The sequence below is a fragment of the Dioscorea cayenensis genome, chromosome 18 (assembly GCF_009730915.1).
Source record: "Dioscorea cayenensis subsp. rotundata cultivar TDr96_F1 chromosome 18, TDr96_F1_v2_PseudoChromosome.rev07_lg8_w22 25.fasta, whole genome shotgun sequence".
NCBI lineage: Eukaryota > Viridiplantae > Streptophyta > Magnoliopsida > Dioscoreales > Dioscoreaceae > Dioscorea > Dioscorea cayenensis.
In genome coordinates this window covers 17146352-17171507 of record NC_052488.1, presented here as the reverse complement: position 1 = coordinate 17171507, position 25156 = coordinate 17146352, and the positions used below count along the sequence as shown (strand labels likewise).

General features: G+C 32.2%; 3 protein-coding genes and 1 long non-coding RNA gene across 6 annotated transcripts; 2 read left to right on the top strand and 2 right to left on the bottom strand.

The window, feature by feature from the left end:
* Positions 1-3416: 3416 nt before the first annotated feature.
* Positions 3417-5778, top strand: LOC120282532 (probable mannitol dehydrogenase). The gene is made up of 5 exons (XM_039289357.1): positions 3417-3572; positions 3871-3984; positions 4345-4858; positions 5115-5268; positions 5368-5778. The coding sequence occupies exons 1-5, from the start codon at positions 3493-3495 to the stop codon at positions 5568-5570; spliced, it is 1065 nt and encodes a 354-aa protein (XP_039145291.1). The 5' UTR covers positions 3417-3492; the 3' UTR covers positions 5571-5778.
* A 2122-nt stretch (positions 5779-7900) lies between these two features.
* Positions 7901-9837, top strand: LOC120281914 (protein FLOURY 1-like). 3 transcript variants are annotated; one of them, XR_005542836.1, is made up of 3 exons: positions 7901-7978; positions 8048-9173; positions 9723-9837. XR_005542836.1 is itself a non-coding variant. In XM_039288609.1 (3 exons), the coding sequence occupies exon 3, from the start codon at positions 8445-8447 to the stop codon at positions 9063-9065; it is 621 nt and encodes a 206-aa protein (XP_039144543.1). In that variant the 5' UTR covers positions 7901-7978; positions 8048-8294; positions 8383-8444; the 3' UTR covers positions 9066-9302. The 3 variants fall into 3 exon arrangements, 2 of the variants coding, with proteins under 2 accessions (XP_039144543.1, XP_039144542.1); XM_039288609.1 differs by lacking the exon at positions 9723-9837 and having other exon boundaries at positions 8048-8294; positions 8383-9302; XM_039288608.1 differs by lacking the exon at positions 9723-9837 and having other exon boundaries at positions 8048-8294; positions 8367-9302.
* A 578-nt stretch (positions 9838-10415) lies between these two features.
* On the bottom strand, positions 10416-13938 carry LOC120282204 (glutamine synthetase cytosolic isozyme 1). The gene is made up of 13 exons (XM_039288960.1): positions 13784-13938; positions 13001-13040; positions 12775-12878; positions 12643-12691; positions 12447-12553; positions 12285-12372; positions 11709-11837; positions 11551-11625; positions 11419-11472; positions 11283-11320; positions 11031-11190; positions 10889-10949; positions 10416-10798 (listed from the first exon to the last, which is right to left on the bottom strand). Exons 1-13 carry the CDS (start codon positions 13855-13857, stop codon positions 10704-10706), a joined length of 1074 nt encoding a protein of 357 aa, XP_039144894.1. The 5' UTR covers positions 13858-13938; the 3' UTR covers positions 10416-10703.
* Positions 13939-22331: 8393 nt separating this feature from the next.
* On the bottom strand, positions 22332-24323 carry LOC120283021. Its single transcript, XR_005543043.1, has 3 exons — positions 24253-24323; positions 22639-23159; positions 22332-22563 (listed from the first exon to the last, which is right to left on the bottom strand). It is a non-coding gene; the product is annotated as an uncharacterized LOC120283021 (long non-coding RNA).
* Between the last annotated feature and the right edge of the window lie 833 nt (positions 24324-25156).

Sequence of the window (25156 nt, the reverse complement as noted above, 5' to 3'; positions counted from 1 at the left end):
AAGTAAGGTCATGGATGCTTTAGTGGATAAGGCCCAATCAGCTTTTTCTGAAAGGTCGATGTATTCTGGACAATGTGGCTATTGTGGAGGAGCTTATCTTTAGCATGCACAAATAAAGATTGCCCGGCCATATCTTGAAAGTGGACTTTGAGAAAGCTTTCGATTTGGTGGATTGGGATTTTCTTCTGGATCTCATGAAAGCTAGGGGTTTAGGGGACAGATGGTTGGCTTGGATTGGAAATATTCTGTTTTCATCTAAGGCTAATGTTCTGGTGAACGGGTCTCCTAATGGCTATATCCTTTATAAAAGTAGGTTGAGCCAAGGAGATCCACTATCCCCACTACTATTTGTTTTGGTTTCGGATGTGTTATGCTTTATGTTTAGTCATGCCCTACGTTCCAGGATTCTGGTGGGTGGGTATGCCTTTGGGGTCTTTCCAGAGTAGATGTAATCTACATTATGAGGACGATCTTTTGGTGCTGACCTCAGGGGGGTTGTAGGATCTCAGAATTGTGAAGTTGATCTTATTTATCTTTGAAGGAATGAGTGATCTGCGTGCCAATTTTTACATGACATGTTTGTATTCGATTAATAGGGTCATCTTACCGGAGGTCTCCGCGACTGCAACTTTGAACTGTGTGTCTAGGCTTCTCCCGGTAACATATTTAGGTCTCCCAATTTTTGGTAGAAGACTGAGAAAACAGGACTGGGAGGTGATTATTACTAAAGTCAAGAGAAGGTTTTTCTTCGTTGAAGACGAGACACCTCTCGTTGGGCGGTCGTCTCACGTTAGTGAACTCAGTCCTATCGGCAATACCTACCTTCTGGATATCGATGTATAAACTGCCTAAATGAGTCATTAAAGACATTGATCATATTAGAAGGGACTTCTATGGTCGGGACCTGATATGGACAGCCCGGGTCGTAGACTCGTTAGCTGGAAGAGCATTTGTCGAGCGCAAGATCAAGGTGGCTGGGGGAATCTAGATCTGTTTAATTTTAACCAGGCACTACTGGGGAAATGGTGGTGAAAGTTTATGACTGACCCTAACTTGGGGTTGGGTTGGGGTGGGGGTGGGGGAGTGATGTGATTCTTTTTAACTATGGTGGGTAGAGATGGAATCTTTTCCCAAAACAAAAGGGAGGATTTCTTATTTTTGGAAAGGGGCGTCAAGTTGTTTTCCGCCGTTGAGATGTTTTTCCCACGTTGTTTCGGCAGGCATACATACGCTGTTTTGGAAAGACCGTTGGCTATATGGTAAATTGCCGATGTACTTGTGGACTGGGATTTTCCATGTTAGCCGGCAGCAGGATGTTATCTTCCAGGAGCTGGTTTACAAGTTAGGGGAGACTCCTTTGTCTGAAGACAGTGACATTCTTCAAGCGCAAGACTGGATTCAGAGGCGATGTCTGGATACGAAAGACATAAGAAGATGGGCTTTATCTGGAAATGGATTATTCTCGGTTAAATCATTATATAATTTCTTTAACGATGGGGGGCTGCGTTGTAGTGTTTCTGGCTTCTTTTTGAAAAACAGTTGTCCAAAGAAGATAAACATCTTCAATTGGCTGTTCTGGAAAACACAAAATCCTGACTTTGGAAAATATGGAGCTCAGACGTTGCAACAAACTTCCGACGGTGACTTGTGTGATGTGTCATTCTGAGATTGAATCAGTCGACCATTTGTTCATTCACTACCCATTCGTTCAGGAAGTGTGGATGTACTTTATCAATCTTCTTAATCTTCTGGAGCCTCCTAGCTCTATAAGATATATTTGGGGCTACTGGAGAGGGACAGTGAGACAGGCCTCTAAGATCTATGCTGATTTAGTGATTAAGGCGTTAGTTTGGAACATTTGGCTTGCCAGGAATGATCAAATCTTTAATGATAAATTTGCTTCTGCCCATTGCCTTATCATGAATATTGATCGTATGCTACTTTCGTAGCCTTGAGCTCCTTGGTCAAAGGGGTCAGCTGCACAGGGAGGATCCTAGGGAGGACCATACTGCCGAGGAGGCACCAGGACCAGTCACGAGTTAGTTGTTTGATTGGTAGTCATGTGTTGAGGAAGCTCCTTTCCTCGGGTGGTCTATTCCTACTGTTTTAGGTCTTTTGTAGCCCTTGTATCACCGCTTGTGGTGCGTTGAGTTTGTTTCTATTTTGTCTGTACTTTGGAACTCTTTTACTTTTGGTCTTATCTAATATATTGATTTATCCACCTTTTTCAAAAAAATAATAAAAATAAAAATAAAAATAAAAATAAAAAAATAAAAAAATAAAGTTTTGCAATGGTAGCTTTTTCATCACAAAATATTTATTTAAGAGTTGGGAGGGTATTTAGTGTATTTTAAAAAAATAATTTTTTTTAAAAAAGATAAATCATATAAATTAATAAGTAAATACAATGATAAATAAAAAAATTTATAAAAAAATAACATGTATCCACCGGATGAATGTAGAAATAACAACAAAAAAAAACCATATAAAAAATATAAAGGAGACAAAGAATATAAACTTCAAACAGAAAATTAGATTTTGGCAATCACAAGTTTGTGGAGAGAATATGTTTTTCACAATAATAATAATTTATTTATGACAGTATAAAGGCTTTCAGTAAAAAATTAATCCGAAAACCCCATGTTTCTTGTAATTTGGATTTAGCAATTTAAAAAAAATTATTTATAAAAAAAGAGGCACTTTTCACAAGTCCAAAAATTAATGCCTTGTTTTATCATTTAGCAAAATAAAAATAAGAGGCACAAATGAGTTATTAAAAAAAAAAATACAGAGTGTGTTCGTCTAATCCCAAAACTCACCATTTATAACTGAATTAGTTCATATAAAATCCCAAATTATGTCCTTGTGGTTAACAAAGATATTCTCATTATAGTGACAATGACACTAGTGCATATTAGCGAGTGACAATGACACAAGTGGGTATTAGCGAGTGACTGAGAGAGAGAGAGAGAGAGAGAGAGAGACAATGACACAAGTGGGTAGACCTGACCACGGTTCGGTTCGGTTTCGGTTTAAAACCACCAGTTCCGGTTTTATAAACTATAGAACTGGAACCGAACCATAGTCATAAGGTTTCGGTTTTCAGTTCAGTTCCAATACGATTCTGGTTCTGGTTCGGTTCTAAATAATTTAATTCCAATTAATTAAAATATATAAAAAAATTATATTATATATATTTTCTATTTTATTAATAAAATAGAACCGGGACCAGCGGTTCGGTTCCGGTTCGATTCATGTTCCGGTTTTCAACTCATAAGAACCTTAACGGAACTTTAAAGTTCCGGTTCAAGGTTCCGGTTTGGAATCGAAACTATTTTTACAATTCTGGTTTGGTTCCAATAGTAACGGTTCCGGCTTGGATCTACGGTTTGAACCGAACCGCGGTCCGGTCTACAAGTGGGTATTAGCGAGTGACTGAGCCTGAGAGAGAGAGAGAGAGAGAGAGAGAGCGAACGAGAGAAAGGAGAGGTGATGGAAGAGCAGAAACCAGCTTTTGGATGGGCAGCAAGAGACTCCTCTGGTGTACTTTCTCCTTTCAACTTCACCAGAAGGTATTGAATCTCTTTTTTGTGATTTCGAGTTCAATTAGTGTTCATCTACAATGGTTTGGAGTCTTTGGACTTCTTGTTGAAGTTTGTTAAGAGTTGAGAAGTGTGTTCTATTTGATCCTTTTTTTCTTAATTTCTGAATGTTGTGTTTTTTTGTTTATACTCTTGGAGCACTGATTGATGGTTACAATCTTATCTTTTTACATCAAATTGTAGAGAAAATGTTAATTTTTAAGAGATTTGTGTGTTTCTGAGTGATATAAATTACAGATTGAGATCAGAGCTTCAATTTGTTCTGCAGATCTAATGGAGATGAAGATGTCACCTTAAAAGTATTGTACTGTGGGATTTGTCATACAGATCTTGGAATCATCAAGAATGAGTTCGGGAATGCGATGTACCCTGTTGTGCCTGGGTATGTAAATTTAACTGATTCTTTTTTGGTTTGATAATGTAAATATGAATTGTTTCTTTACTTGAGATCTTGACTCTTATGCATCTGTCTTATCTCTTATCTCACGATATATTGTAATGTGAATTGTATTTTTTATTTTTATTTTCCAAACCAAATTTTGTTTATTATTTTGAGATTGTTCTTTCTTTTCTTTCTGCTGAAATTTTTCTGTTGCAATTACTCTTGTTATCCTTGTACACTATATAAAATTTTGTCTTTTTAAAGTCTCAAACATGATAAATTTGTTTCAAGTAGGAAAATTCCTGCTTGAAATATGCATCTTGATATATGATCAATGATTTGTGCATTTGTTTACTGCAGACATGAAATTGTAGGTGTTGTTACTGAGGTTGGGAGTAATGTGCATAGGTTCAAAATTGGAGACAAGGTTGGAGTTGGATATGTTATCAGCTCCTGCACTGCTTGTGATAATTGCAAACAAGACTTTGAGAATTACTGTCCTAAATTTGTTCCTACCTCCAATGGCATTGGTAGTGATGGTAAACCAACATATGGAGGATTTTCCAATCTCTTAGTAGCTAATGAGCGATATGTGGTCCGTCTTCCCAACAACTTGCCATTAGAGAAGATTGTGCCATTACTATGTGCAGGGGTCACTGTGTACACTCCAATGAAATACCATGGACTCAATGTGCCGGGGAAGCATTTGGGGGTTGTTGGTCTTGGTGGCCTTGGACATGTTGCAGTGAAGTTTGGCAAGGCACATGGAATGAAAGTTACTGTCATAAGTACATCTCCGAGCAAGGAAAAGGAGGCAATTGAACAATTGGGAGCTGATGCATTCTTGGTCAGCCGTGATCCTGACCAGATGAAGGTAAAATTGGAACAACAATCTTTTCATAAAGAGTATTCCATTCAAAGAGAATACCGGCATAATATATATGTAGATATACAAGATAGTGTTCATTCTGATATATTCTTTTTGATGAATTTGTTTCTGTTAATTGGAACAACAATCTTTTCGTAAAGTGTATTTATTCCATTCAAAGAACCGGCATAATATTTATATCGATAAGGAATATGGTGTTTGTTCTGATATATTCTTTTTAATGAATTTGTTTCTGTTATAGTCTGCAATGGGAACAATGGATGGTATCATTGATACTGTTGCTGCATCACACCCAATTGTGCCTCTAATTTCCCTGCTAAAAGCTCATGGAAAGCTCATAATGGTTGGTGTTGTCTTAAAACCAATGGAGATACCTGTTATTTCTTTAATTCAAGGTGACTGTTAACTATTAATCCAAAAATTCCATTATGATCATCGTATCTCTGATTCATTAAATTGTCATCATTTGAGTTCTAATTGTTTGATTTTCATAGGTGGAAGGAGCATCTCAGGAAGCAATGTTGGTGGAATGAAAGATACACAAGAGATGTTAGACTTTGCCGGAAAACACAATGTGACTGCCGATGTTGAAGTTGTCGGTATGGATTACGTTAATACGGCCATGGAAAGGCTTAAAAAGGGTGATGTTAGATATCGATTCGTCATCGATATGGCAAACACCATTGATGCTGCTTAGGAAGCTGAATTACGATCACCTTGTGCTTATATTTGCTTGCTTGGTTTGCTTGTGATCTTATAAAAAAGTTCGTGTGATGAAGTCACATTATAACTACTAACTGTTTAAAGTTTTTTTTCGCTCTTCTCTTGTGTGGATTGTTCGTGTGCACTATGGATTTGTTTGATATATGATATAAATAAGAGCACTTAAGCTTGGACTGTTTTAAGGATTGTATCAAACTTTTTAGAAAACATATTATCAATGATAATAAAGATATATATTTACTGGGAGAGGTTTGTTCAAATAGTAAAGTTTTGGATGGCTTAAGCGATTTGTTTCAAATTCAATTTTTTTTTATTTTTTTTATATAATATGAAGAAATTATGTATTAAGAATGTGCACAGAGTGCCCCTCCTAGGTAAAACATGAGCACTTTACACAAAGAACTCAATGTTAAAAGATTAAGAGGTAGTTGGCTCAAATTTAAATTTTTATACTTATATAAATAACACATGTTGGGAGGGGTAAACTTATCAAATTTATTTAAATTTAATTCAAATATCACAATCATAATCTCTATTCAAAATAATTTTTTTTCAATTATCTAAACAAATAATAATAATAATAAAATTAAAAGATCTTGATCTTATTAGAAGCTTAATCCTAACCCCTATCAAACTCCCACATCTTTTTTATATCATCATAATTTATAAACAGATTGCATACTTGGAGTACAAACTTGGGTAGTAGTAGGATGAGCTGTACACATCACCGTTGAATGTAACACGTGTCAAGCATCAAGCCACCTACTACACTTAGGGGGTGTTTGGATGCCAAAATTGGAGTGGGAGTGAGGGGGGAGTGGTTGTAAGCCCTTGTTTGGGCATACATCAGTGGGATTGAGGGTGGATTGTGGAAGGAGTGAGACTCACCCATGTGAGTGAGTCTCACTCCCCAAGAATTGGGCGGATTGGCCAAGATTGGACAGGGAAATGACATATATGCCCTTCTTTGTGTCTTTTTTTTGCTTGGAAACATGATTATTCCATTGCCACATATGGCAAGAGAAAATAAAGAGATGGCAAGGAAAAATTTTCATATTATTATTATTTTCAATGTTATTACACATATTTATTTTGATAATTAATTAGTTAATTTTTTTTATGTGTTACACAAATATAATTAAAAATAACTCATTATAGTTAATACCATTAATTACTTGCTAATTAATAATATTAATATTTGAATATAATACTTATAATAAAATTATAGTATTATAAAATTAAATAATTATTTCTTATAATTAATTAGTTACATTTTTTCAATGTTTTAAAAATTATAATTAAAAACAACTCATTATATTTAACACCATTAATTAATAGCTAATTAATGATATTAAAAATCTCATCCCAAAAAAATTAGAATGAAATTATATTATAATAAAAATTAAATATTTATTTTTTTGATAATTAAAAAAAATATATAACTAAAAAAATAACTCATTATTATATATACAATATCATTTATATGGATGAGGGACATAAGTGTCATTTTACCATATCTACTTTCATTACTTTTTCCATTCCCAATAAATTACACTCTCCAAATCCTACCAACCAAACACATCCTTCATTCTCACTCCTCCTCCATTACCCCTCATGTCACTCCCAATCCACTCCTCCCCCAATCCACTCTTGGCATCTAAACATCCCCTTAGCTCTACATAGGGGTGGCAATAATCTGTCCGGACCCGCCGGCCCGGTTTTGTCCGGCCCGGAATAAAAAGGGTTTGGACATAAGGGTTTTGCAAATCGGGTCGGGTCCGGACATGGGACTTGGTTGTCCGGATTTAAATCCGGGCAGGGTCCGGACATGAAATTCGGACAACGGGCCCTTTTAACCCCTAAAACTTTAAAAATCCCACAACCCTAGGCCCATTTGTTTTTAAAGTTCATTCTTCAAAAAAACTTTAAACATATATTGTTTTTTTCTATTAAGACTTAGATTTTTTTCTATAATTTGAGTTGAGTTTTGGATTATTAATGTTTTTTTGCATTTAATGTGAATTAAATTATTTTTTTGTATAATTTAATATTTGAGTGAACTTAAAAATAACTTATAGAATTCGGACAAATTTGGACATCCGGACAACCCGGTTTTAAAATAAACCGGGTTTTGGACATACTAAGTTTGTCCGAATTTAAAAACCGGACGGGATCCCGGACTAAGTTTTTTCTATTTATATTAGTAGTTGTCCAGACCCGGTTTTGTCCGGACCCAAATTTTTGCCACCCCTAGCTCTACACAACCGCTTCAAAACCCAACACCTCTCCCACTTCCTCCCAAAACCCCCCAACTCTCTCTCTCTCTCTCTCTCTCTCTCTCTCTCTGCTCCTGGGATTTACAATGCCAATGGTGATCACAAGGTAAGCTCCTTTTTATCTTCTATGGCTTTGAGCTTTTGTTCTAACATGAAGCTGTTTTTGATGGGAAAGATGGCTTTTTTAGCGGTAATGCGGTTGGAAGAGTGAGTTACTTGATTGATGGAATTGGTTGTTTTTGATTTGCTAAGCTGCCTACTTTCACATGGTAATCTCCTTTTGCCCTTGTCTTCATTGCCTCTAAGCATTGGTTCTGAGAGAAGCCGTAAAAGTTTGCTTTTTTAGCGGTAATAGTGTTGAAGGATTGAGAACTTTTTGATTTAATCGATTGTTTCTCTCGATTGCCGTTGTTCATCTCAAGGTAATCTTGTTTCTCTCATTTTCAATTGCCCCTTTGAATTGGTTCTAAAAGAAGCTGTTTTTGATGGAAAAGGTGGGTCTTTTGGCAGTGATAGAGATGAAAGACTGAGTTTCTTGATTGAATTGGTTGTTTTGCTTTGCTAAGAGAGGCATGCAGTACCAAATTTGTTTCTTTTCTCCCTTCAAGAAGGCCTTGAAGGTTGGAATTCTTGCTCTGTTTTGTGGTTCTTTGAGGTATTGGGGAGTTGAGGTTTTAGCTTCTTCATGTTGGAAGGATGTTTGCATTGTGTTTTTGATGGTGTTGGTCGGCTTTTTGGTCCTTAGAGGGCGGCGGTGCCCTCACCGAAGCGAAGAACTCAAGGGTGTTTGCTCACATTGTGTTCATTGTTCATCCTGTCAATCAATGAATCAATCTTGTGATCCTTGTAAAAAGGAGGACAAAAGTGAGAGTGAAGAAGCTCTTGATGGAACAGAGGAAGACATTGTGATGAAATTGAAGGAAGAGATTGCCAGGGAGAAAGAACTTCGTAATGCATTGGAATTAGAACTTGAGAGAGAAAGGACTGCAGCTTCATGGGCTGCTGATGAAGCATTGGCAAAGATTTCAAAACTTCAGGGTGAGAAATGGTGGGCCGAGATGGAAGCTAATCAGGAACGAATAAAAGCCGAGCTGAATCAGTTATCATATCTGCATGTTATCGAATCACTTTACGGAGACTTGAAGATGAGAGGGATGAATGAGGATATCAATTCAAATCATTTGGACAGCTAAATGCATAGAAAGATTTCTCAAGATGGAATGGTTTCAGCGATTCTTTTGATTTTATATGGAATAAATGAACCGCTGGACCGGTCTGTGTTCGATGTGGTCGAACTCTTTGTAAGTATTCTGTTGTTGTTGTTGAATTTCCTATTCTGAATCGTCGTATATTAACAACTGTATAGTTCTGCAGTTTTTTCGCGCAACATTGATAGGTGCTATACAATAAATTTTTACTTGGATTTGTGAGATTTGATTTGTCGATTTGTGCTCATGTGGTATTCTTGTGGTCCTTGATCATGATTGAACTTAAATACAGTTGTTCTTGTAGGTTATTAATTTTAAGAACCAAGACATATTTAATTTGCTCAGTTACGAGTTAAATTACATATTGCTACTACAAAGTTTAAGACTGACCTTTTTATGAAAATTTTCTTAGAACATATGCTTACTATATCCTCGAATACTTAATGTTTGAGGACAATGAAATTGTTATTTGTTATCCATCATGGAAAGTGATATTTCTGAGGATTTCTTATAGTTAAAATGAATGCACAAGCAGGTGATGCCTTTTTTATTGTTGTAGTATATCAGAACATCATACAGAACATTGATACTTGAATTGCTTGAGATAGTTCACTTATGTTCTTTCTTTTCTTTTATTTATAGACCCAAAAACTAATAGAAAGAGCTATCTTATCAACCATGGAATCTGAGATCCTTAAAATGGCTTCAACTGTATCACTCTTCTCATTGTTAACGTTTGCAGCAGATATACAATTATGCAGATTGAATCTGTACTTTGAGAGTTTAATCTAAGTCTTGTAAATTTGTTTTGCAACTTTATGTCAACACAGATAAACATGTATATATATATATATATATACCTAAATCATGATTCATGCGAAAATTTAATAAACATTTTGTCTCTTCAAAGTATCTTGATGCAAAGCTCATTCTCTTGGAATCAAGAAGCTTTAGTTTTCTTTAATTTTCCATGCTTGTGGTACGTTTAACTTGAAAGCATCCATCCAATGCTGTTCAATGTATTATTTGGAACTTGAAAGGGAACATTAAAAATAACTTCCCCAGATTAAGTTAACTCATAACACATTTGATGTCTATCTTAGATAATTTTATAACTTTTTATATTTTAACAAATTGATTATCATGAAAACCAAAGTAATAAAAGTTCCCAACCAAACATGATTATATTAAATTACCGTAATATTACCACATATATAACATTCCCACTCATATTACCATGGTAATTTCGTTACGTAATGAAAAGACAAAAAGCTGAATTTTCATTCGTATTGCCATGGTGAAGTTATTGCAGTGCAAACAGGAATAGAGGAAACATTGAAAAGCAAGGAGACAATCATCTCATAGCCAATCTCATGAAACTCAAAACAATAGATGTTCACAGTTCCATGCTATACTTATTTTGATGAAGCTACATGGAAACACAGAATGAAACCAGAAAGGCTTTTTCAAACCAATCAAATCATGACCGACCAATATCCCTGTCCTTAATAAATTCTAGCAAAATTCACCTCCTGCTAGATCTCCAACACCAACACCAACACAGACAAAAGCAAACTATTAAGAGAATAGTAGTCTGATGGAGAGAACATGAAAATATGACACTTATGTAGGCTTGAAGAGAATGGTTGTCTCTGCAATCAAGGAGGTGACCACATATGGATCCATGTTTGAAGCCGGCCTTCGGTCCTCAAAGTAACCTGAACAGATGAAGAGTTTCAAGTTTCAGTATCATGTTCTAATTGACGACGATATTTATCTATAGTGACAGATGTAGACGAATTACTTGCCTTTGCCATTCTGCTCGGTTTCACGGCCAACTCTAATGGATGCTCCGCGGTTCGCAACTCCCTGTGGAAACAAAGAACAAGAGATAATAAGCTCAAGCAGCCAGGATTAGGTTTGTTAAGAGTTTGCAAGACGAAGTAGTACCCATTTGAAGGTGTTGATATCAGCAGTCTCGTGGCGTCCTGTGAGGCGGCGCTCATTGCCTTCACCGTAGGCAGCAATGTGTTCCTTGTGCCTTAATCCGAGCTTTTCAATGGCCTTTTTGATGACCTCAAAGCCTCCATCCTCCCTCATGGATTTAGTGCTGCATTATAAAAGCCAAATAATTGAAGCCAAGAGTTCTCTTTTCCTTCTGTGATTGTACCAGCAAATATCAAATGAAGCAATTTAAGTTACCTGTAATTTGTGTGAGCACCGGCACCATTCCAGTCACCCTGGTTGCATGCAGAAACAAACTTGAATTAACAAAAGACAGGACAAATAGGCAATTTTACAGGAAAAACAATAAGAGATTGCAATAACACAATGAAACCTGGATGGGTTTGGGGTCAAATGAGAGAACCACTCCAGCTATCTCAGTAATTCGCTGTACAGAGACAGAAACATCAATAAATAAGTAATTGATCGACACAAAGATTTGGTCAGTGTTGGAATTTGTGTTTACCTCAAGAATGTAGCGAGCAACCCAAACTTCATCACCAGCAGAGATACCAACAGCTGGGCCAACTTGAAATTCCCACTGTACACAAATGACAATGTTTGAACATAATGCTCGGAGCTTTGCAGAAAGAAAACAACATCAAAGATATAATTCAATCTTACCTGACCGGGCATAACTTCACCGTTTATGCCTGAGATGTTGATTCCAGCATAAAGACAGGCCTTGTAGTGAGCATCAACAATATCACGACCAAAGGATTTGTCAGCACCGGTAGAGCAGTAGTATGGACCCTAATCCAAAACCAAATCAGCAAAAGGTAATGAAGATATAGAAAATTAAAAACACAAAGCAGGGAATTCAACTTGTTGAAACACACATTCATGAGAATGCTGTAAAAGGACGAGGTTTTACATTCATAGAGATGAGTCACTTGCAAAATAATGCATGAATCTATCAAGGTATATATATACAAAGTAGAAATACATAAATCATGAATGGTGGTGGTGGGTCTTTGGTTTCTTTATTGAAGCTCCTTAAAAATTACTTAACCCAAAGGCTGTCTAGCCCAAAAGGAAAATTAACAGATAGGATGGTAAGAACTGCAGCTTTGGTAAATCTAACAAAGTATATATTTCACAAGAAGCAAGAGAAAAAAAAAGTCCTTAGCCAAAGAATCTAATAAATGTAAAACAGTAGTAAAATGAAATAACCGCCATAAGATTGATTAGAATTCATACCTGAGGGCCAGGGTAGCCTCCGACAGGCCATCCAAGAGGCCACTTGACATCCTTCTGCAGAAGAGTGTACTCTTGTTCAATCCCATACCTATAAAGAAACAAACAGAACAAAATTAAGTATTAACAACATATAGACTGAGAAGTTTTAAACCACATATATACCAAGGTACTTCAGCAGCAACATCAGGGTGGCTAAATATCTTGGCAGCATTATATCTTTTGTTAGTAGGAATTGGCTCTCCTGCAGGAGTGTAGCAATCACACATGACCTGAACATTAAAATGAACAATGAATTATATATAATCAAGAAAAGGAGTTTCAATTAAAAAAACAAATAAAAATTGAATTGAATGCTCACAAGGATGTTGTTTCCCCTCCTGAAAGGATCCTTGAAAATGGCCTGAGGACTGAACACAAGACATCATAACAATCAGTTCAAATAAAAACATGTTTATACTTTAATTAAAAAAACAAGAGAAAGGTCACTTACTAAAGAATTACTTCACTGTCTTCTCCTGGTGCTTGGCCTGTGCTGGAACCATCATAGTTCCACTTTGGAAGCTTGCTAGGATCAGTGACAGGGCCTGGGAGTGTCTATCCAATCCAAAAATAAAAATAAAAAAAGAAAAACATAGAAACCAAATCAAAAAGTTAGAATAAGAAGAAGGAACACACAACAGGAAAAGTCCAAGCTTGATATGAAGTCAAAAACTCACCCTTGCTTTGCTCCTAATGTCCATACCAGATCCTCCAATCCTGTTTTGACCACACATAACAAGTTCATATACAGAACTCACAAGAAACAAAAGGATTGATTAACACAAAAACAAATTGCTTAGCAGAATCATACAGCACAAAGATGGATCTCAAATTTATTTATTTATTTTCATTAATTATTTCCTCAATAAAGTTTAACGTGTTAACTTGACATAATAAGCAAATAAAGACTTTTTCAAAACAAACATAGAGAGGTTTCCTTGCTTTCCTATTTTCAATTATTTTTTTCTTTTTTTAGCAATACTACTGGATCCAGCATGAAAAGGCATTCAGAGACTCATCAAATTTAAAGGAAAACAGAAAGAAAAAAATAAAGTTCAAATTCCAGAGAAAAGTGCTTTCCACCCATTCCTCCACTTTGCATCATTGTACGTCCCTCCTCTTAAAGAGATCTAAAACAACACGCACTTTCAGTGATTAAAAAAAAAAGTCTTTTTTTTAATCTAGAAAAACAAAAAAAATTTTTAAAAAAAAAAAGAGAGAGAAATCAAAACCGAAAGACCAACAGAGATCATCATACACTCTCGAATCACAAAAATCCAAATAATAAGGAAAAAAAAAACAACAACAACAACAACAACAAAAATCCCTAAAAATCACATCAAAACAAGGATTCCAACAACATAGGAACCACAAAAAAAGACGCACAAGCCATAGATCCCTCAACAAATGAATTGATAAAACAACAAGAAAAAATAGGATCTTTAGAAGACGCAACGAACCAGATGTACTCAGCGATGATCTTCTCCGTGGTGTCGCTGAGGTTGAGGTTGACGAGATCATTGAGGAGCGCCATGGCCGCCACGAGAAAGAGAAACAGAGATCAAAGAAAAACAAGGCACAAGACAGAAGAAAGGAAGAGTTGGTAAGCGGTTTATATAGACACTCCGAAAATACTGAATAATAATTTGTTTTTTTTTTATTTCTTAAAAAAGTTATTTATTTGTTTATAAAATTAGCAAAACAGGCTTGAAACAGTTCAAGAATATAACCAAATTAGATATTATTTGGATTTAATTAATATAATAATAAATGTATATATATAAATATATATATATATATATTTATGATTCTTATGGCCGTTTGGTACTAAGAAAGTATCCCGGAAAATTAAGGTTATGAAATATTTTCATGTGTTTGGTTGAAAAAAAACTATGTAAAATAATGGTCAACTTACAATTACTTTCCCTTTCACCAAAGAAAAAGATTCATAGGGAGAGGGGTGTGAAACGGATTACATTATGGGAAATATGACACATTTAAAATTCCAATGTTACCCATTTATACAATAAAAATTCTTCTCTTTTGTCATGTCTTAGAACCCTAGCTATAGCGAAAAACTCCTCCACTACTTCTTTTTCAAAACCCTAGAACAAGACAATCTCTATTGGTAAGTTCTATAATTTTTTGTATTTCTTTTTAAAAATTTATATAGGAAGCGGAAGTATAATTCGTGAATTATCAATTCGGGTAATCAAATTTCTCATAATAGAAGAAGAGCATAAGTTAAATACCTACTTTTACCGGGTATATAAGCAACTTTTTTTATTTATTTATATATAAACCATTAATTAATGTGAAAATTAAACATGTATTTAAAGTATGTTTTATTTTATTTTATTATTATTAAAAAATAAAATTGAGAATAATCATAACTTTGCATGAAAAATTTATTCATACCAAATAAAAGGAATTCATTTTGCATGTATTTCAATTATAATATTCAAAGTTCATACCAAACACTATATTATTATTTACAGGGAAAGCAAATACAGAAAAAAAAAACTTTGCAATAAAATATTTCAGGGGGAAAGTATTTCTCTACAAAGCACCGAGAATATCTTGCTTTTATGGTAATATGATCCCAGGATATATTTAACTGAAATTAATCAAATAAAAAACATCAACTTCACCGCACAAATTCAACCAATTAAACCACACACTCAATTTATTCCAATATTACACAAATAACTTCTTTTTTAAATTTGAAACATTGAAGTTTTTGGTTTTCCAATTATTATTATTATTATTATTATTATTATTATTATTATTAATGGTAGGTAATGGTAGGTAAGTCTTTCTAATGGTCAAATAAACCGGGTTCAGTTTTCTATAAACCACTTACCCTCTGCCACCCAACGTTGACCGGGTGAACGGGAAATAGGTCGGGAAATGCTCAAAATATCGCGATATCTCGGGGTTTTAATACTGTCTTGCTATAGATAGTTTTTATAATATTATTACAATAATATATATATATATATATGTATGTATTATAATATATATATATATAATATAAATAGGTAATGATCAGTTCGGTGAAGTTAGTCCATGTCCATGTCCATGTGTCTGAAAATTTTAAAAAAGCATCTTATAAATTAAAATTAAATTAAATATTTAAAAATATATATTTAAATCTAAACTCATAATACTATTGAAAATTATATTTAAGGAACAGTTTTGGTTTTTTTATTTATTTATTTTTAAAAAAAATATGGATAATAAGGGATTTTTTCCCCTGTATTTTTAAAACTATTTACCGTTTTTCTCGTCCACTTACTTTTTTTTACATTATAATCATTAAATAATGATATATAATTATTCATGTTAAATAAATATTGAGGTACATTTCCCAAATAATTATTAGTATTATTATTATTATTAAATATTTTAAATTGTAAACTTACCAAACTTTCCCAATCGTACCAAACCAGTATGATATTTTCAATTTTGAGTACAAGATTCCATAAAATTCTTCCAAAGCTAAACAATACCGCATGTGATACATTTATTAAATTTTGCTTTAATTTGGCGCAAATTATAATGAACCAAACCCATCATGTGTCACACTTGTTACCTACCCTTTTGACTTTGACAGTTTGACTAATTCTTGTAAGCATTATTTTTCTCAATATTAAAATATTAAATAAATACCAATTAGAGAATTTAATAATGAACAAATACACTCTCTGAACTTAAGGTATTCACAAAAAACTCCATGACTTTAAGTATTCTCAAATGTCCTTTTTTTTTGACAGGTTATTTTTTAGATTCTTCTACCATAAAAATGATTGATGTTGACATAAAGGTAACTGATGTTAATTGGGTTGGCTCTCAATTTTAAAGCGAAAACACCAAATGCTAAACAGAAACTAATAATTTTAAGCGGAAACCCATAATTTTAAACACAAATGTGCTATATATTAAGTGAAAACTTACGTGATTAAACAAAAATACGCAATGTTAAACGGAAACTATATATTTTAAGCGGAAAATATATATCGTAAAATAGAATAAACTAACAGAGTGAGCTGCATTAATTGAAAAATAAACTGTCAGAATTGAAAAGTAAACTGTCAAAAACAAGAGGACTGTCTGATAAATTCAAATGTCATATGGTCCATCTTGGATATTTTAAAATATTCAAAGAGTTATAATTTATTTTCCCTTAAAGAATCCGTAAATAAATAAATATATATATTTCATTAGAATCGGCGGATATACCGGTTTTCGCCGAGAGATACCTCCCAATTTTTAGTACGGATCAATGTTTTGAAAACCGGACCGGACCGGCCGGTCGGACCGGAAAAACCGGGAACCGGCCCATAGCCCGGTCCGGTTTTAGAATTAATGTTGACCAAATTTTGAACCGGTCAAACCCGGCCAAACCCGGTGAACCGGCCGGTCGGACCAAAACCGGATGGAACCCGGTTTTCAAATTTTTATTTTTTTTTATTTTTTTTATTTTTTATTTATGTGTTTTTGTTTTTTTGTAAAAAGAACTTAGGGCATGAATTGGCTTTTTTTCTTGATTTCATGATGCTCTTTGAGTCTTGATTTGTCCAAAAATATTGTTTGGATTTTTTTGGAACTTTGGAGTTTAGAGGTATGAGAAAATAAAAAAAAAAACTTGTAAATTGTTTAAGAGGTATAGATCATTTAGGACTTATTTTATTTTGTACTTTTATTTTAATGGTAATGATGATCAAATATGAGAATTAAATTAATCATACTTAGTTCTAGTTTTATTTTGATTTTTTTTTTGTTCATGCATCCTCACATAATTAGTAATTTAATTAGTGATTTAATTTATGTAGTTATCATCAATCATTATTAATACATTAAGAAATAAAAGGTTTAGGGAGTTGTATTTGTTGCTTTATCTAGATTAATTATTTGAATCTTCAACCATTTTGATAAAATCATAATGATATTAAAATAAATATTTAAGATAATTATGATTAAAAATATAATAAAGTTTGTTATTATATAATATATATATATATTATATATATATAATATTTAAAATAATTATTTATTTATGACGTCATCCGGTCCGACCAGAACGGGTCATTCCGGTCGAACCGACTGACCCGTGACCCAAATATGAGACCGGTTCGCTATCCGGTCCGGTTTTAAAAACATTGGTACGGATATACCGATGAAGCCGGTAGCCAAGGACAAAGTAGCCCTCGTTTTCACCGACACGTGGTTTTTCATTGGAGTCTCATCCTCTTAAGTGTGGGGCCCATCTAAACAAGGAAAACATCGCCACTGGGTCCCACATTGATGACGTGGTGGCCTTTCTTTCACTAAATTTATTTATTTATTTGATTAGGCTATTCAATCTTGTTTGAAGATGCAAGGAATCTTTATATAAATTAATAATTCCAACGGAACTCATGAATCTTACTCCTCCATCTCACCCAACAACTTTATTTTCTTGGATTTTCTTTTATTTCTTTTCTTTGCACCAAAATAAATCTTTCAAATAAATTTACTAACTAATTTACTAACTGATTTACTTTGATTCATAATTATTTTTACAAACTTTTTATTTGTGTAAAAAAAACTTAATAGTCCAATGAACTGTACATAAATAATTTTTTTATTATTTTTTCTTTTTAAAAAGATGGATAAACTATTTGCATGGAAACAACGAGATCAAGAACATAAAGATAAGTATAACAAAAGACTAAATAATAAAATAGATCCATTAGATATGGATAAACACAAAACACAAAAACGAGACATAGACATTATTAGTAAAAGAAAAAAAACAACCGCATAGCACCCTGGAGGACATCATGGATGAAAAAGCTTATGGTGTAGTGCTAGCGAGCCTGTGTCCTGCACTAAAGCCTCACCTCTAGTATCGCACGTACCGACTGTCTCAGAGTGAAATCCCATGAACTCAAGACTACGACGAACAATTACAATAAAATTTTCAAACTTTGATATCTTTTAATCTGAAATTACAAATAACTAAAATAGAATCATATGATCAATTTTGACAATAATCAAATGCATAAAGAAAGATTTAGAATTAAAAATGGTCTTGTTTCTCTTAAGTCAAATATTTCTTCTAATGACCCTAGTTAAGATCCCCCATTTCTCCCGCCAAAACCCATTTAATTAGGAGGGAAAGAAACAAATGGATTATGAAACATAAATAAACTTATATATATATATATTTCATCATCAAATAAAAAAAATTCATTTTATTTGAGCCAAGATTTCGAAATTTTCTTAATATTTTATTTATTACATAAATCATACTTATTTATAATACTTAAATTATTCAAGTGTATCTAGATTCTAGCCAAATATGAAAACGCATGTTAGTGTCCGAAGACAAGGATTTAATTAAACAAAAAAAATATTATATTAGAAACACACGTCAACGAATACGTTCATTAAAAAATAGTTTATATCAAGAATAATTAATTTGTATTGATAATTACGATGGTTTTGAGTATTTCAATTATAAGCATAATTTAATCATTTTCTCATTAGCTGTGATGCAATGTGCTCACTAAATAATCACATTACTTTATCATGATATTATGAAGATTATACACATATAAATACATTTTAATAAAGTATTAGAAACTCAAATTGACTAAAAATTACATTATTTTATTGTGACATGAAATTATACTCATATAGTAAGTACATTTTGATAAAGTATTATAAACTCACATCAACCAAAAGCTACATAAAAAAAACCTAGTTTATATCAAGAAGAATATACATCTATAATCGTGAAATTTAGAGGTTATTAGTTGAAAAGCATAACTTAATCATGTTCTTGTCAATTTGAGGCAATGTGCTCACTTAGTAGTAATCACATAACTTTTTATCATGATATGAATAAATTAAACAATGCCTTGCACTTGCCTTGGTACGTCTTGATTAATTAGAATGAGTTAATCACTCCAAATAGGAATATTAAATATATCCTCATAATTTAAAGAATGCCTTGTCCTTGCCTTGGTCTTTGTCTTTATTGATTAGAATGAGTTAATCACTCCAAATGGGACTATTAAATATAGCTTCTTAATTTAAACAATGCCTTGTCCTTGCCTTGGTCTTTGTGTTGATTTTAATTAGAAGGAATAAATTACTCCAAATGAGAAAATTAAATATAGCCTCTTAAAATAAACAATAAGATCATATTTTATTGTATGTATCTATGAATTCTTCGCTTCTTTTTATTTACGTTTACCACCTCTGATTTCCTATATCTCATATATCAAATTAATTGTTTTTAGTATAGTAGCAATAATAAGGAATGATAAATATGTTTACATTTTTTAAAAATTTCATAACCTTAGAAAATTAGATCGCTAGTTTTGTTTAGAGTTTATATAGTTAGCTTATGGCAAAATAAGATGTAAATGTTGGGTCGTGAACCACACATTATGTAAGGATATAAAACATAAGTTGTGTAGAAGTAGGGACGGAACCATGACTTGATGGTAGGAGGGGCTGAAGCCTAAAGCGAAAACAAAAAATAAAAAAGTAAAAAGTAAAAAAATAATCTAACAAAATAATTATTTTAAATAAAGAATAATGTGCTAATATAACAAAAATTTGAATGCACATATTAAAAAAATATAAAGTATAATTTAAAATTTTGTTATTATCGATAGCAAATATATGAGATTTTCAATAATTCAACTAATAAAAATAAATCTCAAGTTTGTATTTTTTTAAATATGGTAAAAGTGATCACTCTCACTACAAACAACCAAACTATTGTTTATTAAAAAACTTTTGTTGTTCACTCTAGCATATATAGTACATTATAATATATATGTATATATGTTAGGCCTCATGATCAATTCAAAAAAAATTTAAATTACTAAAATTTGTATATAAGTATAGAAAAATCGAAACCATCAAATCTTATATTGCTTAAAAGTATTCTCTCCGTCCCCGAGGGGGGCTTCAGCCTCTGCTAGCCCCCCCTTGGTTCCGCCCATGTGTAGAAGTACACAACTAATATTTATAATTGTGTATATCTTATTATATTTAAGTTTTGAATGGACCCAATTGTTGTGATCTAATTTAAGTTTAAATAGAGTTTTAATTATTTAATTTTAAATTGATGGATTTACATATTAATCATATGATGTGTAGAATTTTTTGGGGGTAAAATCGTTAAGTCTATGATGGGCAGACTTATAATTAACCCCATAAAGCTTTCTTATAAATAGGGTGTGGTCCTTGAAAATGATTTGAGATTCAGAATTATGAGTTTTTGAATTAGGGTTCCCATCTCACCTCTCTTCGTGTGATGAACCACAAGACCCAATCAAGTGAGAAGGACCACATCGTTTTAATCAATGGATTCTAATGCAGGTAAGTTTCTATCACTTTCTTTGTTTCTAGGCAATCTTCAAACAAGAAGATCCAGAATTTTTATGGTGCTTATACTCATTAATTAGATCAATCAGTAGAAACAAAATTATCATTAAAAAAACACATATAATCTATTTTTAATTTAATTTTTTCGTGTTTATCAAGTGCACCTCACGACAAAAAAAAAGTTAGGCTCTAGTAGCAACCATACCAAATATATATATATATAATTAACTAAACTCACATGGTTCCTTGAACAACTAAAAGTCTAAAATAATAATAGCAGAGAACCAGGCATATTTATCAATAACTTTTTCGTTCAAAACAAGTGAATTAACACAAATATATAAACATATATAAAATGACGATCAAGTGTGCATGGTTTGTAAAAAACTCTTGTTGTATTCCATGCATGTGAAAGTGGACCACATAAATACTACACCATCAATTAACATCAAGTTTATGATGCCAATCCCTCTCTAAATTGGTTGCCATGCATAGATATAAGGAACCTGAAGCAAGTTGGCAAGAAATTTTGAGCCACTAGCTGCCAAATATATATATATATATATAAAAGAGCAATAGGTTTGGTTTTGTGGCACCATTCCATAAGCATCATTCCATGCTTTATGGGGAATGATGCTTATGGAGTGAGAATGAAGAATGTGTTTGGTTGGTAAGGATTGGAAAGTGTAATTTATTGGGAATGAGAAAAGTAAAAAAAATAAGTATGATAAAATGACAATTATAGCCCTTATGATTTTTTGATTTAAATATTAATATCATTAATTAGTTATTTATTAATGTTGTTAAATATAATGATTTATATTTAATTATAATTTTTAATAACATTGAGAAATTGTAACTAATTAATTACCAAAAATAAATATTTAATTTTATAATACTACAATTTCATTCTAATTTTTGAATTTAAAAATTAATATCATTAATTAGCTATTAATTAATGGTGTTAAATAGAATGAGTTATTTGTATTTGTATTTTTAAAAACATTGGCAAAAATGTAACTAATTAATTATTAATAATAATAAGTATTTAATTTTATAATACTACAATTTCATTCTATTTTTGAATTTAAATATTAATATCATTGATTAGCTATAATGGTGATAACTAGCTATAATGGTGTATTTATATTTTTCAAAAACATTGGAAAAAAGGTAAGTAATTGAATATTATTAATAATTATTTAATTTTATTATACTACAGGTTCATTCTAACTTTTGGATTTAGCTAATTAATATCATTAATTAGCTAATGATAAATGTTGTTAAATATAATTACTTATTTGCAATTACATTTTTTCAAGAACATTGAAAAATATGTAACTAATTAATTATAAAAAATAAATAAGGCAACATATAAGCTTTATTTACAAAGGACCAAACAAGAACATTATATTCTCATTGTCGCATTCAATGATCAACAACAACAACAAGCTAGTTATATTGCTCCAACATCAACAAAGTCTCTGTCTTGCATACAATCCATAAAAACAAACTTTAAAACAAACACATTGGTCTTCAATATAATCCATAAAAACAAACTTTAAAACAAATACATTGGTTTTGTAATACAATCTATAAAAACTCAACTTGCCACACTAAGTTTTAAAACAAACAACATCACCCAATTAAATTAAAACAAACTCATGAGGTTACATATTTGGTGCTCTAAATGACATTCTCGACGACAATACACGACAAAACCGAAGCTTTTTATTGTCTGGTAACCCGAAGAAAATTTTCATTTGGTCATCATCTTTAGGCAAAACCTACAATAATGAAAATTTTCATTCACACGTATATGTGTCCCATCTAATGCGCCAAGACAATTCTACATTAAATAAAAAATAAATAATTAGTTACATAATATCTGGGGCTAACATAGTATAAGAACCTAGGTCATTACCTTAAACCACTTCCACCTAAAGTCATTTGAGTTTTCCATTACAGGTTCTGGTTTCTTCAAAAGAACAAAGTGACAAAGAATAACCGACTTTAACACAACATGGAAATGCCGGCTTACAGTCTCGCCCGATCGGAGGAATTGAAATTTAATCACTCTATTCTTGACATGATGTGCTAAAATGTTCAAAAATATTGCGATCATCTCGTGGACACCAACATTTAATGTACCTCGTAGTCCACCGGTTGTAGTTAACAATTGACACAAATTATGGAAACAATGTCGATCCATGCGTAACATGTCAATGCACTTAATATCACTTTCAAAAATTAAACGGTGAATATGCTCATGTTGTTTGCGTCGTCTAGTAGATGTTGATGAAATCTCATGTTCAATCATTCTTCGTCTATTATTATTTTGCTTCATTGCACACGTGGTGAGGCCAACACATAATATGTAGAAGTAACATACGATCATTGCACAATATACCCGAAGTTGTTTAAGCCTCGTCATATTATCAAAATCTAAGTTGACAATAATGCGTATGTGTAAGTTAATAAATATATTTTCAAGCAATGGAACAAGTGTTAATTGCAAATATAAAATAACATGACAAGTAAGTTATTTGGTTATGTATATAAAATAACATGACAAGCAATGGAACAAGTGTTAAGAAAGTTAATTCAAATATAGATCTAACAATAATACTCGAAATGAATCATTCAAGTAGTGGGATCCTCAATCACAGTATATACCAACTATATGACTGGAAAAGACATGTATGGATGATGCTTATTATCAAAATGAAATGTATTTATACATATAGATAATAACAAGAAAAATTAAATATTAAGTGAGCTAAAAAACAAAAGACAAATTAATTGTAGATATGAATTCAAACCATAACATTACCAAGAAGTGAAATATAATTTGCAATGCCACAAGTTTTTTAACATGTATGTTCATAGGAGTAATGGTGTGCAGAACCATCCTTCTGCCATGAAATCATTATATAATTCTTCTTAAGAGTAATGGATTTAAGCTATGAATCAATATATCTTAAAAAACTTTTTCATTAAATAAAAATGGAAATTTGTTTATAAATTCCCATCCAAAAAATAATAATAAAGAAATAAACTACTACAAATTGAATTTATATTTTTATAAATTTTGTAAGTCATTTTTTCATTTATAAGGTTATATTAACAAATAAAAGTATTTTGTAAAGATACAACAAATGTAATTTCTAAGAATATATATTAACAATTAACCACTTTTAATTCATACCTTTTTTTTTTTTACTAATATTAATTGATTAAGCTCTTGAAATTGCAAGAATTGAATGAGAAACAAAGGTCAACAGTAAAATATAGACCAGGATTTCAAAACTCATTGTTTGTGTTCTTGATCTATATACACAAATCGAGAAAAAAGAAATTAAAATTAAAATAAAATAAAATAAAATAAAGAGCACACTCTTGAGGCTCCCAAGAATAAGCAAGAGAGAAGGAAACATGACTCAGGATTTAAACAAAAGTAAAAACTCAACCATAAGACAAAGAAAATCTGAAAAAACACAAAGAATGAGGAAATTTTAAAGGAATTTAAACAATGAACCTGGACTTATTTGCAATTCTTGAAAGAGGATTGTCTCCAGATGCTCTTCCTTCGCCAGCAGACAATTCGAGAGATGATACTTTGCCCTAAATGGAGCAATTCTAGACTAAAAACATAAAATAATAAAATATTGCGATCAAGGCTATTTTGGTCTTTTCATCATCCCGGATTGGGCCAGTCCGCCCAATTTGTGGTGATTGACAATACCTCACACACTCCCTTCCCACTCCCTCCACACTACTCTCCCACTCCCACTAATGCATACCCAAACAAGGGTTAAAACCCAATCCTCCCTCACTCCCACTCCACTCTTGACAACCAAACATACCCGAGTGCATGCTTGCAGGTTTAAGTCATTTGTATTAATTAAGGCGCGATTGGTTGGCTGAAGTGGCGGAAGTGGGAGTTGATGTAATACTTTCATTTGTTTGATTCACTGAAATAGAAGTACGGAAGTGATCATTTCCAAAAATTTTTACTTCGATTTTTGACTTTGGGAAAATTTTGACCAAAGTCCACTTCGATGTCTTACTTCGACCACGTGGTTTCATCTGGTTGATTAAAATAACATTTATTTATTTATTTATTTATTTATTTATGTTTTATTATTTCTTTTATTTATTATTTTTTTATCTTTTATTTTTTTAATCTTTTTATCATTTATTTTTTTTTTATCTTTTATCGATTCTTTTTTAATCATTTAAATTTATTTATCCTTTTTTCTTTTTAATTGTTTATAAAAATTATTTTTTAAAAAATGTTTTTTAAAATAATTATTAGATCAACCCAATTATTACAAAGAGGTAATCTCACCCATTATTAAGCATTGATTAGAACCTCATTTCTATTATTTTCTAAATTTTTATTTACACTAACTAAACAAAAAAATGATTAATGATTTAAC

What these genes read in the sequence shown, in the direction of transcription:
- LOC120282532 (XM_039289357.1), top strand. Translation starts at nt 3,493, where the DNA reads ATGGAAGAGCAGAAACCAGCTTTTGGATGGGCAGCAAGAGACTCCTCT. An exon ending in CCTTTCAACTTCACCAGAAG is followed by an intron (nt 3,573 to 3,870) that starts GTATTGAATCTC and finishes TTTGTTCTGCAG; the next exon opens with ATCTAATGGAGATGAAGATG. An exon ending in ATGTACCCTGTTGTGCCTGG is followed by an intron (nt 3,985 to 4,344) that starts GTATGTAAATTT and finishes TGTTTACTGCAG; the next exon opens with ACATGAAATTGTAGGTGTTG.
- LOC120281914 (XM_039288609.1), top strand. Translation starts at nt 8,445, where the DNA reads ATGCAGTACCAAATTTGTTTCTTTTCTCCCTTCAAGAAGGCCTTGAAG.
- LOC120282204 (XM_039288960.1), bottom strand. Translation starts at nt 13,857, where the DNA reads ATGGCGCTCCTCAATGATCTCGTCAACCTCAACCTCAGCGACACCACG. An exon ending in GAGGCTACCCTGGCCCTCAG is followed by an intron (nt 11,838 to 12,284) that starts GTATGAATTCTA and finishes GTTTTGGATTAG; the next exon opens with GGTCCATACTACTGCTCTAC. An exon ending in TTGCTCGCTACATTCTTGAG is followed by an intron (nt 11,473 to 11,550) that starts GTAAACACAAAT and finishes GTCTCTGTACAG; the next exon opens with CGAATTACTGAGATAGCTGG.